Below are 20,138 nucleotides of genomic sequence, written 5' to 3' on the forward strand. Positions count from 1 at the left end.
TGCATTCAATCCATTGACATTCAATGTAATGATCGATAGGTATGAATTAATTGCTGCCATTATGTTACTTTTTTGGTGGTGCTGTTCGTTCTTTTGTTCTGCATGCCTTCTTGTGTTGGGTTTGTGTTTTTTGTGCTATTTCTTGTCGGTTTCTTTTTAGTTTTCATGTTTGCTTGTTCTGCTTGGAAACTCATTTTTATGATAAGTTGTGAAGTATTAAATTTCTTTGGTGTTACCATATAGTCTACTAGCTTTTCTCTCCATTTAAGATAATCTATTGTACCCTGTAATTTACCTGACAGCCTCACCACCTGGGTCTCTGTTGCTACGTTTGTCCCTTCTTTGACGTTGATATACTTTTTATCTTCAGTTGACCTCCCAGCTCCTTTGAGTTTGTTGTTGTAGCCTTGTTCTGTTCTGGACTCTGCTATCTGTTGACTGAGTTCCAGGTGGTATTGCCATGCCTGTCAATCTCTGTTTGTTGTCTGTTCTTGTTGGTTTTCAGACCACAGAACTCCCTTTAGGGTGGTAAATCTCTCTCAGATTCTGTTTATTGTGGAATGTCTTGATCATACCATTGTATGTGATTGATAGTTTTGCTGGATAGACGATACTTGCTTGACAGTTTTTTTCTTCTAGGACTTTGTATATGTCTCCCCGTTACCTTCTTGCCTGCATAGTTTGTTCTGAATAGTCAGAACTTAATCTAATTTGCTTGCCTTTATAAGTGACATTTCTCTTCTCCTTGGCTGCTTTTAGTATTCTATCCTTGTCTTTAATTTTGGAGAGCTTGATTATTACATGTCTTGGTGACTTTCTTTGGGGGTCTATCCTTTCTAGTGTACGATCAGCTTCTTGAATGTTTATTTTCTCATCTTTCAAGATGTTAGGGAAATTTTCTTCCAGAAGCTCTTCAACTTTCTCCTATGTGGACTTCTCTGATGCTTCCTGTTCTAGAATGCCAGTAATTCTTAAATTGCTCCTCTTCATGTTATCCAGCGTGAATCGTAGGCTCTCTTCAGATTTTTTTATCCTTTTTTCCACTTGCTCTTCTATCTTAACAGTATTGAGAGATCTGTCTTCCAGCTCACTAGTTCTGTTCCTTTCCCCTTTGAGCAATACGTATTGTCCATGTCAGATATCTTATTATTCATCATCTGGAAATCTTTTTGCAGGTTTTGAATTGTTTCCAATGCTGTATCAATCTTATTTGATTGCTCCTGTAGTACTTTCCTGACTTCTTCCTTGTTTTCCTCCACTCCTTTTTGGAGCATTGGAATTTGTTTCCATATCATTCTTCTGAATTCTTTCTCAGGCATATCCAAAACCTGCTCTTCCTCCTCTAGAAAGCCTTTGTCTGTCTCCAGCTCATTTGCATCAGCTACTCTCTTCTGGTTTTGAACATGTTTGATATCGTTTGTTGCTTTTTGTTCGTCATGATAGTTATGTGTTTTTTTCTTCTTGTTGTTGTTGTTTTAAAGCTTAAGTGAATGTTTGTTGTTACGCTTACTGAGTGTCTCCTGGTGAATATGGTCAAGAGATAGTTTCCCTTTTCACATGGAATGCTTAGCAGGTGTTGTTGGCTCTTGTGTCAGTGGTGGAATATTATGGGGTATGCTTATAGCTTGACTATATAGCCATGATTGCTGTCTCTTCTTGGGTAACATAGGGAGAAAAAGCTCTCACCTCCAGGAAAGATGTGTGATCAAAAGGACCAAAAGTGTAAGTAATATAAATGCATAGACAAAAACCACCACTCTGGAACCGAAGTGAAGCTGTGGTTGACTGTCCCAAGCTACACCGTCAGTGTGTGTGCAATTAGAAGTCTCCAGCAGGGGATGGGGTGTCCACTCTCTCAGGCCCCTCCTCTAGTCACTACAGTAGAGGTGTGCTAATAGATATTGGGGTGTTAATGGGGGAAAGATTGTCCACTATTTTTGTCTCTGAAGGTCAGTTAGGTATCAGCATGTGCACAGAGCAATTCTCAGGATGGTTAAGTCCTTTTATGTTGGGGTTTTGCAGATTGCTTTGAATTGGTCCTGTGCAGGGAGCTCATGCAGCACAGCAGCGGTGAATGGGGCCACAACCCGCAAGGTCAGCAGCTTGAAATCACCAGCTGCACCATGGGAGAAAGGCGAGGTGCTCAGCTCCCTCACAGACCCACAGACCCAGAAACCCTGCACAGGGTCATCTCCAGTGGGAACCTACTCCACAGTGCACCACAGCAAAGGGTCCCACTGGGGAAACTTTTAGGTCTGTGGTGCTCTGCGGGTGACGTCATAAGTCACCGCCAAGCTCCCTTTCTCTGTACCATGGGAAAACTGTGCCGCCTGATGTCTGGGCTGAGCAATGAAGGTGGGACAGGGAGAAAGAAGGAGAAACATGTAGTCTTCTGCGTCTCTCTCTCTCTCTTTTTTTTTTTTTTTTGCAAATGCCTCTGCACTGCTTTTAGCGTGGTTTTCTGAGCTGGACTGGCTTTAGCCCCGCCTTCTAAACTCTGCCAGGGTGGGGTAGTCACGGAGGGAGTCCCATCTCCAGATTCCTAACTTGCAGTATTTTCCTTAATATCATGATTTTTTCCTTGCGAGTATGGAAAACTGGCATCCTGGATCTTATGGTAGCTCTAGAGTTGTTCTATGAGCGCTTCCTTTATGAGATCCCCTCTCTTCTCAGCCTAGCATACCCTACCTGGTTTTCGCAGCTATAGCCCAAACCGGAAGTCCCCTGTCCTGCGGTTTTGACTGGATCTGAATGTATATTAAGTTTTATCCCGTGTACCAAATCATTATTTCCCTATGAATAGTTTTGGTTTTGGTTTTGTTGGGAAGCGTAAAGGCAATCAGGGTGTTTTATCAAGGCTTTTGCTTCAGTGACTTGGAGACAAAAAGCCTTAAACTCTGAAAAATTAAATAAAATGCATCGTGTTCTTGGTAAACTGTGTATCTCAGACTGAAGTTAACCTTTGACAAGATAATTGTTGATCATTCTTTGGGACCTCAGTACCCTGAAGACCCTTATAGTTCTTGAGCCATGTGACCAGTTCCTTGCCCCCCTTTTTTTGAGAGGAGCGACAGCTCTGTCTGCATCCCACCAGCAGTAGTGCCAGCAATAACTTGAATGGCTGCTAGTGGCCTTTCTGGACCTCACTTTACCCATCTGTAAAGGGAGGCCATTGGACTAGCTAACTGCTAAGGTCCTTTCCAACTCTGATACCTGTGTGAGTTCAATTTTAACCATTCATCATCATTGTCGTCATCTAACTTAAAACTTGGTTCAGATCACTTCCTTATGGTTGAACTCCAGTGGGCTCAAAAGCATCTGGTCTTAGCTCTCTGAGTTGGGAGCTTTTGGTAAATGATTTGGGGTGATTGAATGGTCATTTTGGATTCGTATCTCGGTCACCAATTCTGCAGGAGAAAGATGAAGCTTTCTGCTCCCATGAAGATTCACAGCCTGGTAGACCCTATCTATGCAGGGTCTCTATGAGTGGGAACAATTTCTCACGGCACTGACTGTCCTCTGCTCATTTGCATGTTCCTCATGGGTCCAGCCTTCCCACACCCCAGCTTCTTCAGGATTCACACAGGCTTGTTTTTCTTTACTAGCATCTAGTCGTAATTTTTGTTAGGTTCTACATAGAGGACCCTGGGTCTCTCTGCTTCTAGCACTTTCCTGGTTTAAATGTGCTCTCAGGAGGCACCACTATGTCGACAATTATGAAAACCACGTTTCATTTAAATAGGTTCATAAATAAGTCAGATGCATATTGTTGCCATCTTTATTAAGCACATTTATAAAACTCAGCTGGCTTCACCTCTGCTAAATTTTGCTGGTTTATGTAAATAAAGCCTGGACTTGGATAGCAAAAAGAACATTTCCTTAGGCCTCTCAATAAGAAGTTTTTTTTTTTTTTTTCTCCCCTGTGTTTTAAAAGCTATTTGTGCTCCTTAAATAATCCCATTTTTTTCCACCGTGTTTATTGCTGCCTGTGGACTTTCCAAGGAAACCATCGGATAAATCAGTTTGACTTAGTGGTGCCTGCAGTACTGCAATTTTTCCATAAGATGGCGCCATGAGAATGTGAGATCTGTAACTTCTTTTTATCCATTTGTAACTGGGCAGCGAATGAAACTTTTGTGAAGTCAAATAATGAGGGAGCCCTTCACACTTGATCGGGAACATTTGCCACCATTCTGATGCCAAGGGGAAGAAAGAAAGTGAATTTTCTAGCAGCTCCTCGAGCCTGTAATAACAGTGGGGTGTTTTGTTTTGCTTTTTGTTTTAAATCAGCAGTGGGCATTTAAAGGAACTGATTTCTTCTAAATCTGGGAGTTGTGGTATCCACAATGCATGCTGCAAAGGATCTTTCTCTGGGCAGGAGTTTCTTCATCTCTACAGTGAGTGGATTGGACCCGATGACCCCTTAAGGGTGCTTCCATTTCCAACGAATTCGTTGATTTCTTTTCACACCGTTGTGGCCTCAGCCAGCACTGACCTAGGAAGAAAAGAGCGCCCATTTTACGCTTGTTTGACTCTATTTCTCTTCTACAAGTGCTCTCTTTGCTTCCACTGTTCCAAGACAAGCATGCCCAGATGTCCTGTTTTAATTAGGTTCCTTTTCTCTTTATGGCTTTTGCACAGGTCCCCTCCCTCCCCCCACTGCCCAGTCTGCCTGAACAAGCAGGAGTTTCTTCCCATTATGGAGTCATTTTTGTGCTAAACAGATACGGAACTGGATGCAGTAAGGCGAAACTTCACACCAGACATAACATGCCTGAATAAGAAAATATTCTATTTTGGAGTAGGGACTACTCACACTTTATTTTCCCTCATTCACTGGCCAGTCTTCATGGCCAGAACCACTCCAAAGTGCCTGGAAAAAAGCTGCATTCAGAAAGAAAGGCAATGAATTTAATGACACTAAGTAGATAACGTTCGCGGCTGACAGAGTCCCCATTCCTGACCCTCTCCACGTATGACGAGAATTGTGGCTTATCCTCAGCCAGGGCCTGTCAGTCACTTTGTCCACCAATGACAGCAAGGGAGCCTGTGGCAATGAGATTCTGGTTTGATTAATGACACTGAGCCCCTCTGGACTTGAAGTTCACAGCACTCATGTAATGTGAAATTCCCCGTATTCCCCATAAACCCAACCCAAGCCCACTGCCCTGGAATGGCACCCTATAGGACAGAATGGAACTTTCCAAGGCTGGAAATCTTGCTCATCTGGCTGCTGCAATAGAAGCATTTAAACCAGTGCATCAACAGGGTCCCTCCCTAATGCACTGAGATCTTTCAATTTGCCTGTGTTATGTGTCTAGTGGCAGCGAGGTGGTGGTGTTGGTAGTGGATTATTTCTCCTCACACATAAACACCTTATTTCTCAAGAAGGCATGTATTTCACTGAATGGCAATACTGTGGGATCTCTGGTGGGGATAAGAGCCTCCCCCACAAGGGTTTTCAAGGGCAAGTCCGGTAATCTGCTGAGAAGTATGGTGCAGGTGGGGAGGAAACGCCAAATATTGAATCAGCCTGGATGATTTCTCAGGCTGCAGTATTAGCATGTTGATTAAGAATCTAGGCAGCTGGGGAGAGCCCTGCTCCTAACGAGCTCTGTGACCTTGCACAAACAATGTCACTTCTCTGTGCCTTGGTCTTTGTATTTGCGAAAAATGGGTTGATAATAGTGACCATCCTAATGGTGGACTAGAACTTGATGGGAGCAAATCACCAGGTCTTTCTTTCTCAGAGCCACTCTATGAGCTCAAATCGTCAGTATTTTGGTTAGCAACTGAGTATGAGCTGATAGGGCAGCAGGGTTCATTGTTGAGAGAACTAAATGTCCCAGGGAAGCACTCATTAACTGACCTGGTGTGGCGCTGTGGGTTAATGCGCCAAACTGCAAGGTTGGTGGTTCAAGCTCACCAGCTGCTCTTCGGAAACCCTACACAGGGTCGATATGGGTCGAATCCACTCGACGGCACTTAACAACAACAATGACTGTTTTGGAGTCCTGGAGTGGCACTGTGGGTTAATGCACTGGACTGCAAAGTTAGCAGTTCAAGCTCACCAGCTGCTCCTTGGAAACCCTATACATGGTTGCTATAGGTCAGAATCGACTCTATGGCACTTAACAACAACAACAATTATTAACAGATGTTTGCAGCTGTTCCTTCTCATTTTGACTTGTGCCCCATCAGCAAATGATGGTCCCGAAAACTTTGGTCCATCCACCTCATTAAGGTCAACTCTACTCTGAGATGGCAACATTTCCCCAGTGGTATTTTGTTTGCCTTCCAACCTGGGGGATCTTCTGGCACTATATACGGCACTTAACAACAAAAAGAATGATGATTTTAAGGACTATGAGGTGCTTTGGGTGATGCAAAAAATTGGGGTGAACCAAACTGCCTTCAGACAGCTCACAGATTGCATGAGCTAGCAGAAAAGGCCATTAGTAACTCAGGTCATACCCACAGTGCATCTAGATGCCAGGTCAGCAAGGTGGATATGAATCAAGGTGGCTCACGGTAAACCTAAGTTCCTCTCAGAAAAGTACATGGGCTGAAAGCACATGAAAGGTTGGGAACGTGAATAACTTTTTTTTGCCTCTGTTTTAAGAGAGGGTGCTACTAATAATGGGAGCTCAGTGGCTCTGTAGGATAAGCAAGCAAGAAGGTGGGTGATTAGAGTCCACCAGCCATTCCATGGAAGATCATTGGGGCTTTCTGCTCCTGCAAAGGTTTATAAACCTTGGAAACCCTACACTGGGTTGCAGTGAGTCACCATGGCACTTAATAACGACTAATAATATGTATTCATATTCACATCTCTAACTGATAGACTACCTTTTGAAATAAATAGTTTGAAGTTAACCTCCTTAAGAGTGGTAAATATATGCTGCTGTTAGGTGCTGTTGAGTTAATTTCAATTCATAGGGACCCCATGTGACAAAATAGAGCTGACCCCTTGTGACAGAATAGAATTGCCCTGTAGGGTTTTCTAGGCTGTCATCTTTCCCAAAACAGATTATTGGGTCTTTGTCCTGTGGAGTCGCTGAGTGGGTTTGAACCACCAACCATTCATTTAACAGATGAGTGCTTAACCATTGCACCACCAGGGCTCCTCGGCAAGTTTATCAGCACGGTTTTACTGAAAAGCGACCTGCAGACACCCTACAGGGTGTCTACCAGCTGCTCAGTGGGTTAAGTGTTAGGAAGTGGCTCTTCAAACCTACCAACAGCTCCGTGAGAGAAATACAAGGCTGTCTTGAAAATCCTACTGTGCGGTTCTACTCTGTCCCACTAGATGACAATGGGTTTTGGTTGTGTTTGTGTTTAACTAACCAATTGAGGTAGAGTTTGTGAGCTTATGGCAAACCTCCTGTGGCTGGGAAGAACTCAAGGGTGTCCTAGTGGACATTGGCCCACAGACGTGGTGTGTCCTGAGAAGTCACCTCTCAGCCAATATAATTCTTATTAACAAGGACTTCCCAGCTTGGCTTTGTTTTCTCTTGTGCCTTTTACACATTTAGTTGCTGTATCAAATTTCCTTCCCTATAAATTGTTACAAAGGTTAAAAATGATAATGATAAAAATGTAAAAGATGGAGATGATGTTGTTGGATGCCCTGGAGTCAAGCCCTACTTACTGGAGTCAAGCCCTACTTATTGTGGCAGAGTGGAACTGCCCCTTGGGGGGCTTTTGACTGTGATCTTAATGGGAGCAGACTGCCAAGTCTTGTTCCTGAAGAGCTGCTGGCTGGATTTAAACTACCAACCTTTCAGTTAGTGGTCAAGCGCTTGACCATTTTGTTGTTGTTAAGTACCATGGAGTGGGATTCAACTCATAGCGACCCTGTATAGGGTTTCTGTGAAATACCTGGTGGGTTTGATCTGCAGATCTGCGGTTAGCAGTCTAGTGCTTATCCTACAGCACCACACCAGTACCTCTGTAAAAGATATTGTTAAGTGATGTTGAGTCAGTGCTGACTCATAGATATGTTGGATAGTGTTTCTGAAGAGCAGCTGGTGGGTTTGACCTGTCGGACCTTGTGGTTCACAGTCCAATGCTGATCTTATAGCACCACACCAGGAGTCCGTAGAAGATACAGAAGGATATAAAAGAAGAAAGTAAAATCACACAAAAAACAAGCCCATTGTTGTAAATTGCACCTCATGGTGCTCCCATGTGTTAAAGAGTAGAACTGTGCTCCATAGAATATTCTTTTCTTTTTTGTTTTTGGTTTAAAACAACATGCATTTTATTTAGGTCATACTTCCATAGGTTGGCTATTTGGGTTGGGCTCAGTTTGGAAGTTCTTCTGATCTCTGCTGGATTCAATCACACATCTTCAGTCAAGTGTCAAAGGATAAGCACTAGACTGTGAACCACAAGGTCCATGGTGCAAGCCTACCAGCTGCTCTATGGGAGAAAGCTGAGGCTTTCTGCTCCCACAAAGACTTAAAGCTTAGGAAACCCTTATAAGGGATTTCTATGAGTCGGAACCAACTTGACAGCACTTAACAACAACAACAAGGTTGGCTGAAGATTGGCTAAACTAAGATACCACATGTACCACATCCTCCAGCAAGCTAGCCCAAGTTTGTTCTCTTGGCAGCTGGGCAGTATCCAAAGAAAAGAAATGGAAGCAAATTTAAGGCATAAGCTTGGAGCTACCTCATTATCTCTTTTACTACATTCCATTGGTCAAAACCCATTAAAAGATTAGCCCACACAAGAGAGGCAAAGTCCATACAGCTTTCAGTGGGTGTGGTCTTTCAGTCCTGGTGTGGTGCTGTGGGATAATGCACTGGACTGCAAGGTCAGTGGTTCAAATTCATCAGTTGCTCTTCAGAAACCCTACTTAGGGTCGCTATGAGTCGGAACCGACTCCATGTCACTTAACAACAATCTCTCAGAAATAGATTACCAGGGCTTTTTTCTGTGGCACTTCTGGGTGGATGCCAACCACCAAACTTTTGGCTAGCAGCCTAGTATGTCAACTGTTTTCATCATCCAGGGGGTAGACCCCCATCCCTGCTCACCAGAAATAACTGCTATTACGGTCCTTTTATGTATCCACCTAATAATTTTCTGTGTAGATTTGATTATTGGAAGAGTATATGAAAGTAACAAATATGCAGACCCATGTTTTACAACATTTCGTTGTAAGTTGTGTGAAGGTAAACAGAGCAGACCCATTTTCCATTCAACAATTCATACACACTGTGCTTCATTTCACTCACTGCAATCTTCCATTTCCTCTCTGTGTCTCCTATGTTCGTTCCTCCTTCTAGCTTAAGCCCTCTGAACTTTGTCCCTGAGTAAATGCTGTCCGTTGAGTCTCAAATGTTGTTTACTTTAAGGTGTGCTCTTGTTCCCCTTACAGACCTGTCTATTGCTTGGCTGAAAATTGAAACAGGAGGAAAGTTCATTTCCATGCCTGAAGGGTTACCAAAGGCCATAGTCTCAAAGTCCTGTCAGGATCTACTGGACCAGAAAGCCTGGTCTTTTTTTTTTTTTTAATGATTTTGAGTTTTGTTCCCCATTTTCCACCACTCTGTCCAGAATCTTTGAATATAATTCCTTGCAGAGCAGTTGGTAGTATCAGCTGGGCACCATCTAGTTCTTCTGGTCTCAGGGTAATGGAGACTGATGTTCACATGGTCCATTAGCCCACTGGACTCATTATTTCTATTCGTCTTCGATTTTCTTCACTCTTTTTTCCTCTAGACAGGGTGAGACCAATAGTTGCACCTTAGATGGCTGCTCATGAGCTTCTAAGACCCCAGTCACTACTCAAGTAACAAAGTAGAATATAGAACATTGTCCTTGTGGGCTATGCTATGCCACTTGACCTTGGTGTTCCCAGAGACCATGGTCCTGAGCCCTCAGGCCCAGCAATTCATTCCCTCGAAGTGTTTAGTAATGTCTAAGATTTTATAACTGCCCCCTATAGTCTCTTCCATGTTCATAGATACGTTTGCAACAAAGTGTGAACACTTTGTCCTACCTTTATACGTTAGTGGGTAGGTTTCCACTCCCCGTCCCACACCCATTCAGCCTATGTGCGCAGATTCCTTTTTACAGGTGGAATCATGCTGTGTATTCTGTTTCGCTCCTCATAGCTGCTGCATTGCACCTTGGATCTGCTTCCATATCAGTGACGTAGGTCTCTACTCTGTTCTTCTTAATGTCTGCATAGTATTCCACAGTAGCACTCATTGCTTTGAAAATTTGGCTCTACATAAGGTCAGTTTGAACCATAAGGTTGACGGTTCAAGCTCACCAGTCACTCCTCAGAAACCCACACAGGATTGCTATGACTTGGAACTGATTCCAAGGCATATAACAACAGCAAGGTGGAAATGGAGTGAACACAATTTGCTGCTAAACAAAAGATTAGGAGTTCTAGTCCATCTAGAAGTACCTCAGAAGCAAGACGTGGCAGTCTACTTCCAAAAAGCCCGCCAGTGAAAACCCTATGGTGCATAGTTGTTCTTTGCGGACACACGTGGGGTCACCGTGAGTTGGAATTGACGTAGCCTAGTCCTTAGGTAAAAATAGAGAGGTAAGAAACAGAAAAAAAGAGATTGGGGGTTGAGGCAGAGGTAGCGAGATACCTAAACGGATGGTGACAAAAACCTAAAAGAGTTTTAAAGTAATGCCACTAAACTGTATCAACTAGAGTCATAAATGGAACTAGTACTGTTGATTTCTGCTTCAAAGAATAAATGAAAGAAGGGCAAGTTTTCAGCCAAAGTCACAGGACAGCTCTTCCCAACACTTCTGTAACCAGAAACCATGCTTAATTTACTAGACTTCTTTGAGGATTGAAATAGCACACGCGTAGAGCCTAACAGTGCATGCTATTTCGCCTTTCAGAAGGCTTTGGCAAGCTTTTAAACCAAAAGCTGTTTTTAAAAAATTGACTCACCATGGGATTGGGGAACATTGTTTAGTCCTGGCTCCTTCTCCATGGCTTGAAGATAAGAGACTAAAACTCAAGTGGAAGAAGTACTTTTATGAATGGCAGAAAATAGTTGAGTGGGGCGGTTAGGGAATCTACCGTGAACGTAGCCTGATTTCACCTTTAGAGATAATTTGGAGGAGGGGAGTACAGGACAAAATCACTAAATTGGCCGATATCGTTCATCTTTTCCACCGAGGAGAATAGACTTCAGGAACATGGTTTTTTTTGTAGGAGTGGGCACAGAAAGTGGCTGACAAACTTTGACAAGGGCAAGTCCAAGGTAATGTCTTTAGGGCCAAATTCCTAAGTTTTTGTCAGATTTAAAATGAAACTCACCTCTTGAACTGCGGGTAGGATCTCTGTTTCTGGCATCTGTGGGAGTGGAGGAAGAAAAGATCAAGTGTGTGGTAGGGCTCGTTAAGGAAGCGCATAATGCTTAAAGAGACAACCTTCTATGAACCTAAAAGAGGAGGCTAGCACCTAATGAAGGATATTTCTTTCCATCTCTTTAAAATAGCTCCCAATCAGGCTGTAGTCAAGGGCTGGTGATGAATGGATTCACTAATTAATTTTTTATTTTTTATTGTTATAAAGAAACATGCCACACATTTGCCGTTTATCATTTTTCATGTGTATGGTTTGTTGTTATTGTTAAGTGCCATCGAGTCGGTTCTGACCCATAGCGACCCTGTTTCTAAGGAGCAGTTGGTGAGCTTGAACCACTAACCTTGCAGTTCAAACAGCTTTGCAGTCTGGCACATTCGCGCCACACCAGGATGTGGTTTAGCGTCGTCAATTTCATTTATTCTGTTGACTAGCAACCATTGCCAGTACCCGTTGCCAAATTTCCCATCGCCATAAACAATAACTTACTGCTTCCTAGGAGTCCTGGTGTGGTACTGTAGGATAAGCAGTTGACCACAAGGTCAGTTTGAACCTCCAGATCAATGGTTCAAACTTACCAGCCACTCCTCAGAAACCCTATACAGGATCACTATGAGTCAACCGATTCGATGACACTTAACAACAACAACTGCTTCCTAAGCCCCTTTCCTACTCCTTCCCACCTGACCTTAGTTGTTGTGTTGTTAAGTGTCATCAATTCAGATATGACTCATAGTGACCCTGTACGTAGGGTTTCCCAGGCTTTAAAGTTAAATCTTTGTGAGAACAGGAAGCCTCATCTTTCTCCTATGGACGCCTGGTGGGCTCAAGCCACTGACCTTGAAGTTTAGAGTCCAGTGCTTTCCATATAGAGCCACCATGCCTCCCCCATGACCCTGGTATGCACTAATAAACTGTGGCCTCTCAACATTCGTCCCCTCCCCCCTCTTTTTAAAATTTCAGCTTTATATTGTGCAATCAAATGAAGATTTACAGAGCAGATCATCAGTTTTACATTCAGCAAATCCTATACATTGCATTTCATCTCGATGATTGCAGTCTCCTCATTGTAATATCACTTATCCCACTTCCTCCCCGTGCTTCCTGTTTCTATTCCTCCTCTGTTTCCCATGCTTCTGAAATTTGTCCTCGGGTAAATGTTGCCCTTAAACATTTGCCTATTCTTGTTATTTCATATAACGTAGGGTCATTCAGAAATGCTGGTGTGGTGCTGTAGGATAAGCACTGGACCACTAGCTGCACGGTCAGCGGTTTAAACTTTATACATGGTCATTGTGAGTCAGAACCAACTCAACAGCACGTAACAGCAATGGGGGTAATTCCATATTTGTCCTATTGGGTCTGACTGACTTGACTCAGCTTAAGGTTGCCCAGCATCTATGTTGTCTCAGGATTTCCTCCTCTTTTTGATGACTGAGTCACATTCTTCATTTAAAAATTAATTTTTAAAGTTTAATGAGCTGAACATGTTAGGATATCAGCTGAGAAGGAATACAATAAGATGTGCTCTTCAGCCTGCTCAGGGGATGAATTTCAATTCTGAAAAAGTCTACTGTCCCTTGTCTGCTGCCTTGCATGTTGTTCAAGGCATGCCCTTACTCTGGGCATGGGCAGATCTGGAACATCTCATGGAAGTGGACACCTCACAGAATCAGACCAGTGTCTTCAGAGGTTGTGAAGTCTTCAGTCATAAAGATATGAGGAGGTCTGCCCTATCCATCTCACAGTGTCGTTGAAAAGCTAGGAAACCACTTTGTGAGATGCTGGAGAAAGAAAATACATTAGTCTCAGTTCTTTGTTGTACTTCATAATTTGGGATTATCAATATGAATGGGTAGCGTAGTGGTTACAAATTGGGCTGTGAACCTTAAGGTCAGGAGTTCGAAAGATTTATAGCCTAGGAAACCTTGTACAGGGTCGTTATGAGTCAGAACCATCTCCACGGCACATAACAACAACAAATATGGATGGGTGCAATTCTTGGAATTGTGTAAGGGTTTGTGTCCAGGGATGTGCTTTGCAGGGTTGTTTATATTAGCAAAATAAAAGAAGTAAATCTATAGTTTATGAGTAAGGGATTGTATAAAGAAATCATATATAGCCAGACAAAGAATAAAAATGACGTAACTTTATATATTCTGACATGAAAATGATGTCCAAGATATAAATTGTAAGTGATAAGATGTTGTAACTCAATATGAATCATATGATTATGATTTTGGTTAAATTAGGTATTAGTATATGCATAAGACAACTCCTAGAAGAATATATAGCCAATTGTTAACCACAGTTCATTCTTGGAGAGATAAGATGCTGGGGAAGTTTTTACTTAATGCTTTATTTCTATATCGTTTGAATGATTTACAATGGACTTTATTATTTTTTAATTAAAAACATCAGTAAGAGAATTATGAACCTATCCTTAACCCTGATTGCCTAATAATAGTAATAAAAATTTTTTAAAAAAAACAAAAATTTATAAAGACAGGACAAAAGACCTATGAATCGTCCCATTTCTTCAATAACACACACTATTAATAGATCGCAAGAAGTAATAACCAAAAAAAAAGCTGAAACAACTTTCCTCATTGCTAGTATTGCTATGGTATTTCTATCAGAACAGTTGTTGTTGTTAAGTACCGTGGAGTCAGTTCTGACTCATAGTGCCCCTGTGTTGGGTTGCTGAGGCTGTAGATCTTTACGGGAGCGGAACGCCTCATCGTTCTCCCACGGAACTGCTGGGAGTTTCGAACTGCTGACCTTAAGATTGGCAGCCCAACTCATAACCACTACGCTACCAGAGCTCCTTATCAGAATAGTAGAAGAGAAAGAAAGAAATTCAACCTGTTTTCTTCTTTTTGTTTGTGTTTTACTTTGCAAGATGGGTAATAACTGTAATGCAGTGGTCTGAAACTGCAGTGCCAGTCCCAAAGATAGTGTACATCATCTTATGTGAGCAGGGTCCTGCTTCCTGTTTCTCCTATGACTGAAATCCAACACGCGAGAGATAGATATTGGTCCTATGCCCTGCCTTCTCCTTCCAATGAGTAGAAAGCACACTGAAGTTAAGGTCATTAGTGTGTGCTTCATTGGTCAGGATCCTGGCTCTTGTCACTCTGCACTGTCATTGGCTCTTCTTCTCCACTTCCCACTAGACTGAGATTACAGTAAGGGAAGAGACCTTGTCCATCTTGTTCGTTGTTGCATTGACATTTGCTGACTATTGAATGAATGGTTTCCACTGCAAATAGAACTCATCTGGAATGACCTACTTTTCCGCCATGGGTCATTTCATGGAGCCGAAGGTTTTTGTGGTCATTTGGATCGTCAGTGCCACAGTTGGCTTGCACTTCTCTTGGTACTCTCTTGTGACAAACCTTTTCTTTACTTTCATCTTTCAGATACAGCCAAAAGGCAGCAAGGAATGGAATGAAGAATCAGTTCAACCTCCATGAGCTGAAAATGAAGGGCCCTGAACCAGTAGTCAGTCAAATTATTGACAAACTGAAGCACATTAATCAGGTATGTGGTATACCCAACAAAAATGAAAGCTTATATATACTATAAAGGACTTCTGACCCTCTCCTTTTATTCTGCTTTTAAATGCAAGGACAAAGTTGTAATATTAAAGAATGTTGTTGTTAAGTGCCATTGATTCAATTCTGACTCATAGTGACCCTGTTTATGTTTTCCGAGAAACGACTGGTGGGTTTGAACTGCTGACTTTGAGGTGTGCAGTCCAGTGCTTATATAACAGCGCAACGCCAGGATTCCATATTAAAGAATAGAGGGGAAATAATTCTCTCACCACTGGTTTCATTTTTACATATTCTCTTTAAGTATTTGCCTGGAAAACCACACTCAGGTTCTTTACATAATTGGAAGTAGACAAATGAGTCCCAATCCTCAATGTTAACTCTGTATTGGAAATACATCTCCGTGTTTCCACGCCTCTTCCTATGAATCCTTTTGCATGGCTGCATAGTCTCCATCAAGTATTCCTTATTATTCATCAGTCTGCTTCTGCTGGACATTCATAAGTAAAGCAACCTCTTACTGGAACATGCTTTCTCTTGATCTTCTTTGATTTTAAAGATAATGGAGCTATTGGGTCAAAGAATATACACATTTTAATGTATGTTTCCAAATGGTTTCCCAACGGGAGTATTTCAGTTGTCACTACCTCCAGCACCATTTCCCTGCACCCTTGCCAGATTCTGACTCACTGCCATCTACACAGACAGCCATCAAGTCCTTTGACTTGTACACATAGTTTCTCCTCTCGGAAGGCCCTTGGTGACAGACACAAATAGAAGTGAGTTGTAGCATCTGCTTGTGATTGCTTTGCGACAACAATTTAAAAAAAAAAAAAAAAGCCTCCTAAAATGTCACCATATGCCAGAGTGAAAGCATTTCTGTTCCATGATCCATGGATGGGGAGGGCCTGGGCACCATTGGTTTCTATTTGTACATTGGTTGTTGTTGTTGTTAATTGCCATAGAGCCAGTTCCAACTCATAGCAAGGCTCTGTATAGGGTTTCTAAAGAGCGGCTAGAGGGTTTGAACCTCTGACCCTATGGCTAGTAGTTTAGTGTTTCAACAAATGTTGAAGATACATTTGTTATTGTTGTTAACTGCCATCAAATTGATTCCGTCCCACGATGACCCTGTATAGGGTTTCTGAGGAGCCGCTGGTGAGTTTGAACCACCAACCTTGGGGTTCAAACCAACCTTGGGGCTAAATGCTTATCCTACAATACCACAAGATTAGGAGAAACTTGATGACACTGAGATCCTTATGCAAGGACAGAGGTTTCTGTATGAAGACATTGGCATGATTGTGTTTCTTCACATAAAGTTTAGCAGAGACATTTTTGTGGTTTCCAGAAACCGTTTGGAAGGGTTTTCTGATAACAGCATTGTTCACTGCAAATTACATTGTGACCATATTTACAACATGCTTGGGTATAGTTCCTCCAGTGCCTAATAAAGTGCTTTGCACTCACTGAGCACTTAATAAACAGCTGGCACTGCTGCTGAGCAGAGGATAAAGACAGAATTTACCTAACTGATGATTCCTTCGGTGACCGTGTTGCCTCACTGACTTCTCTATGACCTTGCTAGATACCTTCTGATCATTTGAAAACTCATTTCTGAAGTCTTCAGAGCAGAAGACAACAAACCACTTTTACTGCTAAACCGAGGGCATAGCTTGCTTTGCCTGGGGACAATGGTAGTAATTTGATTGCATGCCTTCCAGTGATTTCAAACCAGAGGCGGCTCTACTCAACTGGATAGACCCCAGCATTGGTACAACCAAAATCTCAGGGTCCGTCACTGTGCCCCCTAATCCTGACGAGGAGTAGTGTCAGCAGTCCTCTTTGGACAACAAACCTTAGCCAGTTGCCAAGGGCTTTGGGGACACAGAAGAAGTCTAAGCTGCTTTCCTTCTGAGTATAGGAAGATGTTCACTAAAGAAGAAAGAGGCAGCCTGTGGGAAAAGCCTGCAGACTATTGGTGTCCTTCATCTCTGGGGGTGGTTTGCTAAGACCTCTGGTGGCATAGGCTAGTGCAAGAAGGATTCCACAGAGGAGCAGGTGTCAAGATCTGCTATCAACAACGAATAGAGTTGGAGTAGGTAAAGATAGGAGTCCTGGCATGGCGCTGTAGGATAAGCACTGGACTGCTAACCACTAGGTCAGAAGCTCAAATCAACCAGTTGCTCCTCGGAAACCCTAGACAGGGTCACTATAAGTTGGAACCAATTCAATGGCACTTAACAACAACAGCCAGGGAGTGGCCGTCATAAGAATAACCAAACACCAATAAATGGTTATCACCTGGAAACACAACTTCAAGAAAGATAAAGCAACATCAAAAATGAGCAATCATTAGAAATATTTACAGCTAGTCCTCTCAGTAAGGAGCTCTGGTAGCGTAGTGGTTACGAATCGGGCTGCGAACCTTAAGGCCAGCAGTTCGAAACTACCAGCCGCTCCGTGGGAGAAAGATGAGGCATTCTGCTCCCATAAAGATTTACAGCCTTGGAACCGCTGTACAAGGTTGCTATGGGTCGGATCCGACTCGACAGCACTTAACAACAACAACAACAGTCCTCTCAGTCCAGACTGTGGGTGTCTGATAATAATACTAGGAGAGACTATGGGATATTGGGAAACATATGAGCTTTAGGTCCATATGGATCTGAATTCAATTCTGGAACTTACTCTGTATATGTTGTTGTTGTTAAGTGCCGTAGAGTGTCCTGACGCATAGCAATCATGTAAGGGTTTCCTAGGAGCAGTTGGTGAACTTCAACCTCTGACCTTGTGGCTCAAACCGACTTGCAGTCTAGTGCTTATCCTACAGCGCTACACTTGGACTCCTACTTTGTATATTTTTGTTGTTGTTATTGTTGTTAATTGCTGTTGAGTCAGTTCTGACCCATAGCGACCCTGTATAGGGTGTCTGAGGAGTGGCTGGTGAGCTTGAACCACTGACCTTGTAGTTCTAACAGACGTTATGGTTGGGTGCTTATCTTACACCAGGACTCCACAGCATTTAACCTCCCTTGGAAAGTTACTGTAAGGATTAGAAATGTGTATGAGGGAGCTTCAAAAAGTTCATGGAAAAATGTCAATACCTTTTCATTGGATTTTTCCATGAACTTTTTCAAGCCCATCTTACATGTAATTGTGTATATAAAATTCTGCATTATATATATAATTGCATGTATATGCAAGGCACCTAATAAACACCTATTGTGATGATTCTTCTCAGGATTTTCTCTACTGGCAGGACTTGAGTTTGAAAGGGAGCAGTGTTCCTGTACTTCTCACCATTCTAATTCTGCTCCCCAAGTTTTCTATGGGTGCAAATCCCTTTGTGCATCTTTATTTTTTTTTCTACTGTATTGCTTCCTCATTTTTGACTTCCTGGTACAAAAGCTCATATCAGCTCATGGAGTCAAAATCAGCAAGATCGTTAGTACAATTCCTTTTCCCTATTTTTGGTCCATGAATACATGTACATGTGTGTGAGCTCTGTCTGTTCTCCTGTAAATACCATTGAGCAAACAACTAACTCTCATTGATAGACCAGTTTGACCTGTTTAAGTTGAGCTATCATAATTGATTTAACTCAAAACACCCACACGGCTTCGTTTTTCTCCTTTAAGTAGATTTAAGTGTCCCAAACACATTTTTTTGGCCGTCCTTAAAGAAAATCCCTATTTTGGCCATGATCCAATCTGAAAGTGAGACATTATGGGGAAATCATAAAAAATAATGCTATGATGATGATGATGATATTGTTGCTGATGATAGCACCTTCTATTTGTATAGCATTTAACCATATTTCAAAATGATGCCTTTTCCTAAAAGTCTACCTGCTTAGAAAGATCGAAAAAAATCCAGTCACAAATTGTGTAAGATGTGTTGGTATGACAGGCTCATGGTTTTTTCAAGAACTCATTGTTATTCTTGGATATTATCTCATTTTCATTGTCCCCTGGTATACAAGTGTTTGTCCCTTTTTATAGCTAGGCAAACTGAGGCAGAGAGCCATTAAAGGCTGTGTGAGTATGTTGCCAGACCCAGTGAGTTCAGTTGAAAGTCCATATCAATCATCCAGATACTATTTCCTATACACTGCCAAACATCTGGATTTACTGAGTGCCTGCTGAATTTGACCTAACTACATGGAGCATTCTTTTCCCAAGCTGAGTGCTTCATCTATTAAACTGTTTGTTGTTGTTGTTGTTGTTGTTGTTAAGTGCCATCGAGTCGGTTCCAACCTATAGTGACCCTGTATAGGGTTTCCGAGGAGCAGCTGGTAAGCTTGAACCGCCAACCTTGCAGTTCAAACAGCTTTGCAGTCTGGGACATTAACCCACAGCGCCATACCAGGACTGTAGCAGGGATGTTTTTCCTTGTATTTGTACAAAACAGATATACTTCTCTCTATCCATGCATGTAAGGAGCTCTGGTAGCATAATGGTTACGAATCGGGCTACAAACCTTAAGGTCAGTAGTTCGAAATTACCAGCTGTTCCGCGGGAGAAAGATGAGGAGCTCTGCTCTCATAAAGATTTACACCTTGGAAACCCTATACAGAGTCGCTATGAGTTGGAACCGACTCCACGGTACACAGCCACTGCCATCATTGATGCATGTGTACATGTGTGTCCATACAGATGGCCTGTAGCTAGGCCATTGATAACTAAGCTGTTGTTGTTAGGTGCTGTCAAATAGGCTTCGACTCCTAGCAACCCCATACACAACAGAATGAACTCCTAGCAACCCCATACACAACAGAATGAAATACTACCCAGTCCTGTGCCATCCTCACAATTGTCGCTACACTTGAGCCCATTTGTTGCTGCCAACCCATCTGGGGGTCTTCCTTATTCGCTGACCCTCCACTCTACCAAGCATAACGTCCTTCTCCAGGGACTGGTCCCTGCTGACAACATGTCCACAGTTTGAAAGACAAAGTACCACCATCCTGGCTTCTAAGGAGCACTCCAGCTGTACTTCTGGCAGTCCATGGTACCTTCAATTGTCTTCTTCAGCAGCACAAACTAAAATGCATCAGTGCTTCTACCATCTTCCTTATTCATTGTCCAACTTTCACATGTACATGAGGCAGTTGGATCAGGTGCACCTTATTCATCCAGCTGATATCTTTGCTTGAAGACCTTAAAGAGGTCTTGTGCAAAAGATTTGCCTGATGGAATATATCGGTTGATTTCTTGATT

The 20,138-nt window shown here is 42.4% G+C and overlaps 1 protein-coding gene across 3 annotated transcripts in view; it reads left to right on the top strand.

The window, feature by feature from the left end:
• The window catches only part of GPC3 (glypican 3), a 578,503-nt gene that overhangs the window by 420,615 nt on the left and 137,750 nt on the right, over positions 1-20,138 (top strand). For all 3 annotated transcript variants that reach the window (XM_006862806.1, XM_006862807.1, XM_006862808.1), the window contains one exon: positions 14,782-14,902. In XM_006862806.1, the coding sequence (XP_006862868.1) occupies positions 14,782-14,902 (121 nt within the window). The remainder of the gene's footprint in view (positions 1-14,781; positions 14,903-20,138) is intronic.

Source organism: Chrysochloris asiatica, unplaced genomic scaffold (genome assembly GCF_000296735.1).
Source record: "Chrysochloris asiatica unplaced genomic scaffold, ChrAsi1.0 scaffold00051, whole genome shotgun sequence".
NCBI classification, from domain to species: domain Eukaryota; kingdom Metazoa; phylum Chordata; class Mammalia; order Afrosoricida; family Chrysochloridae; genus Chrysochloris; species Chrysochloris asiatica.